The sequence below is a fragment of the Argentina silus genome (genome assembly GCF_951799395.1).
Source record: "Argentina silus genome assembly, contig: scaffold_249, whole genome shotgun sequence".
Lineage (NCBI taxonomy): Eukaryota > Metazoa > Chordata > Actinopteri > Argentiniformes > Argentinidae > Argentina > Argentina silus.
In genome coordinates this window covers 9,098-20,000 of record NW_028153262.1, presented here as the reverse complement: position 1 = coordinate 20,000, position 10,903 = coordinate 9,098, and the positions used below count along the sequence as shown (strand labels likewise).

Sequence of the window (10,903 nt, the reverse complement as noted above, 5' to 3'; positions counted from 1 at the left end):
TGAAGCCCGTTCGTTAACCCATGTTCTTTTGCAGAAGCAAACAAACCCTCATTATGAAGCAACAACACACAAGGCTATACTCGGCTTCACACACGGAGAGACAAAGATAAGCAAACCAGACGTTTTTAAAGAAAAAATAATTCAATATTTATTTGCCGTATAAACATGTCGTGTTGGTTTTCATATAGGTACTATACAATACATAGGGTCAATTTAATATCCTTCATGACTCTGAAAGGTGAACTGCCCTGTTAACAAGCCCAGTTTTATACACATATATAGATTGCATCTTTAAAAAATGGAGACAGCACATACAGTATATAAAACAGCTTTTCAACAGGTATTTGAAGCTGTAACACGATGCAGACGCATTGTCAATAAAATCCCTGAAAAATTCCTCAGTGAGGTAAAGGTAAACATCTTTATCATCGACCTTCCGTTCTTCCTCTCCTTTCTTTCTCTGCCTCTTAACACACTCTTTCTTTCTCTCATTCTGTCGTTCTCTCATTCTTACCAAGGTGTAGGAGCTACAAGAAATGTCACAGAAACCATCGTTCCCGTGTCCTGGCAGATATACAAACAGAGAAACCATCGTTCCCGTGTCCTGGCAGATATACAAACAGAGAAAAACATTATAGTCTCTCTCTCGTCGTTTACAAAGACACAAACACAAGAAGCAGCTTGAAATCAAGGATTTTCTTTCAAATAGAAAAGCTCTGCACTGAAATACATTTCAATCCTAGGGTGCAAGTGATCGACTCGGAGCATTATGTCCTTATTGTGACTGGGAGCAGACTTCAAAAACAGGGGAAGTCAATTCAAGCGTGAACGATACTGATCTCGAACGCTATATTTAGGAGAGGAACTTTGCATATCAGCTTAAAATACATATGTGTATATGTTCAAAGGCCACAGGAATAACATAGCTCAGTATCAAAATAAAATAAATTCCTTGAAGTTTATTAATTCAAATCTGATGGGATAACCTTTACCATGTACTGTGGTAGAAGTTTAAATGAGCTAACAGAAGGTTCTAACAGACTGTACCAGGTCTTAGGTTGAATATTTGTGATGCGAAGCGCTGTACTTTGTTTTAGGACACCCCAGGATAAAAGTTACTTCAGTCCCAAAGCGTTGGAGCTGTATTTCCTAGAGTCATAGAGTATAGTAGAAAACATGAGGAGTGAAACCCCGAGGATTGAAGTCTAAAAAATACTGCAAAAGGTGTTTGATAATATTGCAGAGTAACAAAACCACCTCGTCAGTCAGACCCGTTAAAGACAAATTAGCTGTTCGTTATTACCATGTTCTGAATCAGTTAACGAACAAACGTTTTTTTTATTTATTTTTTATACAACGATTTCTAAAGTGAGATACAAAGAGTATTGAACAGTCAGCATTAGAAACAATTAAAAAGGTTATATAAGGCCAGCTTAAAGCAACCCTGCTCTCTGTTTCAACCACGTTTCCCCTTCAGGAACCAGTCTGGTGTTTCTGTGGTCAGAAACCTCTCTTGCTACGTACTGTATGCCACTTCGCCCGCCCGTCCTCTCCCCGCAGAAGCAGCACCAGTAGTTCAAAAAAACAGTTCTCGGCGATCGGTTTCCGACTGGTAAATAAACGCCCTCCGCCACGCGACCCCCGGGTCATGTCTTCACCCGCTGTTAGAGAGCACACACTCAGCATGCTCACGTATCCAAAATAATATATAATTTAACTACTTATAGCTTTATGCAGTATAGGTATCATCATCATCATCATCATCATCGTCTTGTGTAATGTAATATATAATATTCATAATATTCATAATAGCATAGCCAAGGCCTGCGGGGTGAATCGACCCAGATCAATACGACTCTCTGTCAGGAAGGAGGAAGGAGCCCCATCTTTGCATTCACGCAAAAAAAGATCAGTCTTTCGAAAATGCAGTTAAGGAACAATAAGCTTTTTAAGTAAGTGCATCCGCCCCGCCCCCCCCATCCGTCCCCCCCCCCCATCCGTCCCCATCCGTCCCCCCCTCCTACAGTCAGCCTGTCCAGCCCCAGCCCCAGCCCCGGCCCTATCCCTTGCCCCATCGCCATCCCCTGCTCCATCCCCTACCCCATCCCCGGCCCCATACCCATCCCCTACCCCCACCCCACCCCATCCCCTACCCCTACCCCCACCCCCACCCCGTGCCCATCCGGCTGCCCAGCTGCGGAGGCCGGGCGCTGCCTAGGACTGCTGTTCCATAGGCCCTCTCTCTCTCTGTCTGAATGTCTCTTTCTCTCCCGCCTGGAGTACCAGTGCTAAGTGCCAAGAAGTGAAAGGCTTTCACCACTGTGCAAAACGCATTATGTCATTACAAACATAGAAAAAAACTAAAAACAAATCTACAAAAACAACCACAATTTCCACAGACGTTTCCTTTTTTCCTTGGTCTGTTTTTTCCTTTAGGTTACAATCTCGTCAACCAGTATTGTGTCATTATTTAGTTGTTGTTGTTGTTGTTGTTGTTGTTTGGAGATAAAGAGTAGGTTTATGATGGCATACATTTGTGCGTAAAATGTATACAAATATACAAAATGCATGTAGACATCATACTAAACAGTAGGTACTGAACATACATGTTACACGTCTGCATGTTAAGATGTAGAGCACGTGAACATACTTGTGTTTGTGTTTGTGTTCATTTCTCGGTTTAAAAAACAAAAAAACATCGGACCCTACATTCAGTCGACTGGGATCACGTCCCTGTCGATCCCAACCGCTCTACAACATTGGCACCTTTCATGTGAGGAGGCTGACACTGCCCGTGTCACAGACAACAATAAATTAAACACTGCAGATCCAGTTTCCTATCTTTGTATGAAGCTTTTCCTGTTGCCACATCCTCTGTTTCAGTCCGTCAGAGGACATCTCTGGAATTCCAAATAAAGACAAAAACAGAAACAGTCTGTTTTCCCCGAAAGGCAAGACGACAAAGCCGTCCATCAGTCCAGTCGGAGGCAGCACCAAGACATCCGTTCCCCCCTGCGGGAACGTCCTCTCCGAGGAGAGGTATTCCGACGCACCCTCTAACCTTTCACCCTTCACCTCTGTCCCCCCCCCCTGTCTGTGCTCCCCCCCCTCACCAAGGCTGAGAGCCTCTGGAGAGACAGCCTCAAGATAAACATTCATAGGATGGCTGCTCCAACCAATCCTACCAAGCTCCGCCTCTTCCCGGTAGGGTCTTCATGTGGACTCCAGCGTGTCGAGCTGAAACACATTGTGATTGGTCGGCGTGGTGAAGAAGAGCTGGTCGCTGGGCGTGCGGTTGTCACACGGGCTGTTCAGGCCCAGAGTCCTCTCGAAGTCCAGGAGCTGGCCCATGAAGTTGAAGTTGGGGGAGATGTTGGACTTCTTCCTCTTGACGAAGTCGTAGGCGTCGTTGAGGGAGAGGTTGAGCTTCTGCATCAGGTAGGCCACGGTTACCGTCACCGAGCGACTGATGCCTGCCAGGCAGTGGACCAGGATACCACACTTTTTGGAACGAGCTTCGTCTGAGAGAGAGAGAGAGAGAGAGAGAGAGGAGAGAGAGAGAGAGAGAGAGAGAGAGGAGAGAGAGAGGAGAGAGAGATAAGTCTCTGGGCCTGCTGAAGTCTGAGGTGTTGCAATACAGTTATAACAGCATCTGTGAATGTTGCAGTACATGTCTACAGCATATTGAAATGTCATGTTGCAAATATTTCAAAGAGGGAAAATATAAAATCCAGTTAACAAGATATACTTTATTACAGAACATGCAGCGGTAACCTAATCATTTTGATTTATATTTTTCTTCTCTCTCTCTCTCTCTCTCTCTCTCTCTCTCTCTCTCTCTCTCTCTCTCTCTCTCTCTCTCTCTCTCTCTCTCTCTCTCTCTCTCTCTCACTCTCTCACTCTCTCACTCTCTCACTCTCTCTCTCCCTTGTGATGGAGAGAACGTGTTTAAACACTAGCTAGGAGCATATTTTACTGGATTGAGGTCAGTTGCCTCACAGATACAGACTGCAAGAACGTTTGCCAAATTAATATTGTATGTATGAGCTCACTCTTCAAAACAAATGTCCCCCTCCTAACTTTCTTCTACCCAGTCCCAGAAAATAGGTTTACCAAGCAACATTTTGTATTCCCTTTTCATACACGTCCATGTTCGAGAGATCAAGATTACAATGACTTATGTGTATCTTTCACACGGATTTAACCTAATCTAATTCTGCAACACCCACAACATTAGAGGACAATCAAATACAAGTGTGTCTGCCTCTCATTCACACACGTTTCGATCAACATCAATGATGAAAAACCAACAGCAGCCGTCTGAGAGAGGATGTGGTGTTTGTGGGTGAAACAACATTTCTACATCTAACTGTGAAAGGTTGAGCAAAACCCAAAGGCAATTTCACAGTGGAGGTAGAAATCGGAGGACGGGCTCATTTGAATGCATGGAATGGAATCCCTTATTCCATTCAATGCATTACAATGAGCCCATCCTCCAATTTCTACCTCCACCAGCCTCCCCCTGATATGATTTGCCTAACAGTGAAGTTGAAGTTTAAAACCCTGCCACAGATTCCAGAGCTAGATTTAACCCCCCCCCCCCCTCCGGCCCCCCCAACTCAACTCTGACTTGTCCTCAGTGTGCAGATGGCATATTTCCTTCCAAGTAGTGGCACTCTAAAAACAAACACCACACCGGACATTCCAGCAGCCAAACAAAACGTCAACATTCCCATGAACCTGGTACAGAGAAAGCCCTGACAGTCCCTCTGGAACGAGGGGATTAACCCCCAAACAGTTGGGATCTGGAATACTGAAACTGACGACGTCATAATCACATACATACTTGTAATCCAAACGGCTTCCTGCCTTTGTTCTTTCAGTTGTGTTTTGAGTGTATGGACATTCCCTCGTACAGTGTAATGAGAACTGTTTACTTGTATTTTTACTTCTGATGCGTTAATTCAAGACACATTCTGCGATATAATCCCCGCCCGTCCCTCCTGGGAACGTCAGAGCAATGTGGCTGAAGGAACCAATCACTTCTCAGCTATCCGTCGTGTGAAGTGAAATACCACAAACCACCAAGAGGACATCAATCACTTCAGATTCACTCGAGGGTGAAACAATGATCTAGTGCTTCGGAGACCTTGTCTGGTTATCCTAAGTTGCTAATGCATCCCTCTCCGTTTGGAGAGATTGACAGTTTGTTTATGCTATCCGAATTCACGTGCAAATAGCAAATAGGCCAGAGTGCACATACTGGTTCTGACCTCGGTTCTAGAGAACGTACGTAGAGCAGGGCTCCCTTGCCACTGGACTGTCTATTTAACTCCCGCTGTTGTGGTTCTGATCCAACTACCTGCAATGAATGAAATGAGGAATGGTATCAAACCCACATGTAGAAGGGAATGAGGCATGGTATCAGAACACACGTGTGTTGGATACCACTCCTCATTCCGTTCCATGCATTACAGTGAGCCCGTCCTCCGATTTCTACCTCCACCAGCCTCCCCTGGTGAAATGACCTCTACAGTATGCTGATGTATGCATATCTGAGATTGGATTAATACTGCAGAGTCCTGAGGAAAAGATAATGACTGACACCGCCAACACGCAGACAACTACACACACGACGACGACCTTCAAACTCAAAGTGCTCTGAGGTTAACGGTTAACCATTCAAGATGGACGCCACGCAGCCTTACCGATGAAAGAAATGGCCTCTGGGAAAAACTGCGAGAGGTTTTGGCTCCAGTGATCCGAGATGGGGATCTGTTTGTACTTGAAGTCCCCGTCGTGTTCGAACATGTTGGGGAGGTTGGGAGTGACGTTGAGGATGTACTTGATGTTGTACTTCCCCAGGACGTCCAGGTTGGTGGAGTCTTTGGCACAGCCCAGGTAGAGGTAAGGCAGGATCTGGAAGGTAGAGGTAAGGCAGGATCTGGACGGGGAAGGCAGGCTGGTTGTTGGGCAGGGGGCTGCCCTCCGACTCGGTGGCGCTGCCCGGCTCTCTGTCGGACTCTCCGTCGGAGCAGTCCGAGCTGATCCTCAGCCCCCCCAGGCCCAGCACCGAGGCTGGGGGGGAGCTGCTGGGGCAAGAACAGTCCAGATTTGTTTCGCAGTGGTCTGGGTAATCCGTCTGGAACTTGTTGAATCCCCCTGGAACGATAATAGAGATTATTTATTTCTGTTTCTTGACAGTAATTGGACACAGGTCATACATGCTGGCGAAATGTGATTAGGGATAATTGCGTTATCAAATTAACCTCCACGCAAAGGGAAATCCATCTTGATCACTGATGTTATGGTACAGAAATCTGACTGCATGTTTTTCCCCCTCTTGAATAAAATGACATAACATTTATCTATTCATAATGTATGACCTACAAGACTACCACATGCTAATCTGATCATATAGATTACCCATGCTTCACATGTTGACAGAATATCACATGTACCACGGTCATAAACTCGGGGGAATGAACCTCTGGTCTGCTCTAGGGGACGACTGGCTGCATAACTAGCTGCATAACTAGCTGCATAACTAGCTGCATAACACGGCTCAGAGAGCAGGGGACTTTTTGTGAATGACAGTGAGCTTGAAACATGTATGAGAAATGCCATTCAAAAGATGTACCTCGTCTACATGAGCTATACGATTGGACACAATAACACAGACGGTTACATTCGTGGATGTGGTTATTATTATTTTTAAAGGCTGTTATATAGGCTAAGACATGATTTGAGCAAAGAGTGTTTCAGACTATCTTCCTGTTCATTCATGAAATGCACGTCTTTTCCTGAAGGAGAACAACATGGCGGAGCCATTTTAGAACATTAATTGAAAACATCTCCGCTTCGTGTGTGAATTCTTTCGAAGTTAAATTCATGCGGAGAGAGCAGTCACTTTCCATTAGATTCAGAACGACACTGAAATATGGCTATTATTCGTGTTGTCACTGAATATTGTCTCTGACTATTTGACACATTGGGTTTTGCGGTTAATACAGGGGGAATTAAAAACTATAAAGACAATCATTAAGACAACTTTAAACGCGTAAGAATGTAACTGTAAAAATATATTATTATTACACTGTAATAAGCGTGATGTTGAATAGGTCGGGAGTAGCCTAGTGAATGAAGTGATTTAAATTATTATATAATGATCTTATAGATAAACAAAAACGAATAAACGACAATAATACGAATAATGTATAGGCTAATGCATGTCAATAAATAATCATCTAGAGGGACTTGACATTGGCACATAGTTGTATTGTCGCTGACATGATTTGACAACAACGTAACCAAACTTTATGGGCTGTAGGCTGCGCGCAACCGCTGGACACAATGAAGCAACCCTTGACTGACACTTGACTTTCTAGAGAAGTGAATAAACGTTATGATTTGCGCGACCGATCTGTCCATAACAAAAGTTTACAATCGAATGTTTCTATAAAATATCCGATCAACTTCAGCCTCAGACTATGAGACAAAAATGTGAACGAAAAAAAAATCAAAAAATCAAAAAAAGGCATCTCTTACCTTCCAAGTAATAAGCCTTGCATCCATCGTCCCGTAGCTTCTGTAAAAGCAGCCCGAGAACAGAGCTCGCCACCCCGTTCTCCTGCCAGTCCGAAGTGGCCTCGTCGTACAGAACCACGATATCGGTTTTGCACCGCTTGACAAATTTCTCCTTGTCCTCGTTATTCGGGATGATGGAGCGGATCGGTAAATTCCCCTTCTTCAGCCTCCGCAGCATCAACCCCGGGATGGCCAGGTTGATAGCCGACTCGACGTGCGATGACTCGTACAACTCGTGAGACCGGCAGTCCAGCAGCAGCAGCGAGCTCAGCCCCGACTCCAATTCATCTTGCAGCCATTCTACACTTTTGCTCGACATCATCATGGTCACGTCCCGGGAAGCGCTCCAAAGATTAATTTTCATTAGGGAAATATTGAGGTTGCCTTTTGCAGTAACATACGGGGTTGAAATGAAATCACGGAGTAAAACTTCTCCTCCTGTCTAACCGTCAAACCGCACACACCGATGTCCCTCGGTAAAGCCAGCGGCGCAGCGCTCGCCAGGGCTGGATGGAGTGAATACGCCAGGCGTGTAAACATTAAGGATGTGTTCTTCGGTCCTCTGGATTCGGAGGGTTCATTCAATGCCGTCGACGTCCATTGGATAATGCAGACCGTTTGGGACCCTCACTGAAAAAGGACCCGTTTTCTATGTCAATATGATGAGATCTGGATTCCGGGTGTACTGTAGCTGCGCTGTAGCACATTATTGTAACATGTTCGCCGTTAGACTGCCTCCCGCTTGTCATTTCTAGCAAGCGCAGTGACAGCCCGAACTAAAAGGGCTTTGCAGACAGTCATGTCATTGAGGAAGGAGGAGTTCTGGAACATTTAAAGACACAGAGCCTCCTGCTGCCTCCAACCACTCCTCCGACACATACACTACCTACTTGTATAACAAAAGTTGATTTACATTCAAATACATAAATACATCTGTCAAATTACTTCGGACAAAGCGTTTTGACGAGACGGTGGTTGTCTTACTAATTTCTGTAGACAACACCTTCATTTTCGGGCACATTCTTGTATGGGCATAACTGGACGGGGCTGGAACGGATACAGTTAAATGTATTCATTTCCCTCAGGAACATACAAATGGAAATTCTATTCAAATTACAATGAGAGTGAGATTTAGAATGGGCAATGTTGTGCTATTGGTGGACGCAGGACGCGCGGTGCTGAAGGCAGAGAGTAGACTGCGTTCTTGCGCTTCTCCCGACCTGAGAATGCAGATTGTGAATGGAACGTCCCTCAGACGGAAAAATCATAGACATTTTCAGATTCTATATTTTATATTTATTTATTTATTTATTTGTATGTTTGGTTTGCAACGTTTGTCTGAAATGAGACTAGATCGATACTATCTTTAGAAATGGTCAGTTAGAAGAGAAATTTGTACAATGTTTGATCACTAAAAGTGATGATGGAAATTAGACGGAAAACAAGAGCAGGTATTTAGAGAGTAGGTCTAGTGGGCAGGAGGGAAGTGGTAACATATATAAATAAATCATCATAGACTACAGATGCCAAAATGTGATGATAATCTATTTATTGTAACATCTGAACGAATTGTTGCTTTTCTTTAAAAGAAAGTACATTTTTCTCTGTCATGTTATACACCTATATACCAGGGGAGGCTGGTGGAGGTAGGAATCGGAGGACGGACTCATTGTAATACATGGAACGGAATGAGGAATGCATCAAACACCTGTCTGATACCATCACTCATTCCATTCCATGTATTACAATGAGCCCGTCCTCCGATTTCTACCTCCACCAGCCTCCCCTGCCGTAGCTACAGCTTCCCTATGGCACTGGCTTGAGGAAATGTATTTTTGCCGTGCTTACAGTTACAGCGTGTGGTTACTAGTTAATTACCTTGTGTGTGACTCCCTACGCCTGTGCGTACATGCAGCCTACCTGCATGTAGGAGGCCGATTTCACAGCTGTAAGGAAGTAATAAAGTAATAATCTTATCATACAAAAGAATGTCCTCTTCCTTAATATGTGGTCACATGATCCATTCTGTGTATAATTTCCTAGAAACAAGGGCTCAGCTAACCCTCTCTGGCACGACTTACCCCCCTCTCCCTGAGGCCTATTTGACTGCTATAAGGAAATGAATAAAGTAAATAAAGTAATCAAATTAAAGCCACATATCACCATGAATAACAGAGGCATCAGAAGCTTGTACCAACAGATGGTGAACATAGTCACAGTCTTACAGGGGTAAAAAGAGGAACTTTATATTTCCACACACGCAGCTGCAGGCCAGGAGGTTCGGAGTGAGCTGGCGCAGGACAATGGCTCTTTATCCCAGCGTCCCAGTGACTTACTGTTCAGCTACTCCAGACTGGCCACTCTTGTGTTTCCATCCCTCTTGACCCCAAAGCTCTCCTATGAACAATAAGCAGAACGAACAGGCCTGAGCACTGCCTGGGTCCTGCTGCTAACCTAGCCTAGCCCATAGGGCACACATGTATATACAGTAAGGCGCTAGCTTAGCCTCGCCTAGCCCAGAGACATACAGTACACATGTATATAGGGCACTAGCTTAGCCTAGCCTATACAGTACACATGTACAGTATATACGGTTCGAGCCTAGCACTGAATTAAGTTGCCTCTGTTGAACCTCCAATGTTGTCACATCTGGGCCGTCCCAAGGATCACAGATAGACCTCCCCCATTTGGTACAGGCCAACATCCAGATGTCTATGGACAGAATTACACAGAATCACAGATCCAACTAACCCATGTCATTATCTATTAGTTATGTTGAAGCTATGTCATAGTATGGTCAACAGTCCATACTGTACCATAACATAACCTACCATGCAGGGGAGGCTGCTGGAGGCAGAGATCGGAGGACGGGCTCATTGTAATGCATGGGACGGAACATGGAATGGAATGAGGAATGCATCAAACATGTGTTTGATACCATTCCTCATTCCATCCCATGCATTACAATGAGTCCGTTCTCCAACGTCTACCTCCGCCAGCCTCCCTTGGAATACCCAAACTTCTCCAACAGAACTCCACCTTTCACAGATGGAAGCCCTGAGTATTCCATTAGCCAGTTAGACACTCTGGCCTGGTAATGTAATCTGTTCAGGTGAGAGCTAAAACTCACTGCAGTGGGCTGAAGAGCTGTTTGGTAATTCCACCAATGACATCGTCTAGAGGTAGTTTCCACAAAGTACACTCCAGGTTGAAACTGCCTCTGTAGTGTTCCAACGCCCACGCCTTCCATTGGCGTTTCCGATACGGTCTCTCCAGCCCCGAAGAGTGGCGTCCCCCCCCCTGCCCCCGCCCCCGC

The 10,903-nt window shown here is 44.9% G+C and overlaps 1 protein-coding gene across 1 annotated transcript; it reads right to left on the bottom strand.

Annotated features, from left to right (window-relative positions):
- Positions 1–3,116: 3,116 nt before the first annotated feature.
- On the bottom strand, positions 3,117–8,321 carry LOC310824324 (dual specificity protein phosphatase 7-like). Its single transcript, XM_083697578.1, is given in 4 exon segments — positions 3,117–3,521; positions 5,709–5,946; positions 5,948–6,162; positions 7,549–8,321. Coding segments are annotated over 4 exon segments (1,164 nt in total). The 5' UTR covers positions 7,952–8,321; the 3' UTR covers positions 3,117–3,213.
- Positions 8,322–10,903: the final 2,582 nt, after the last annotated feature.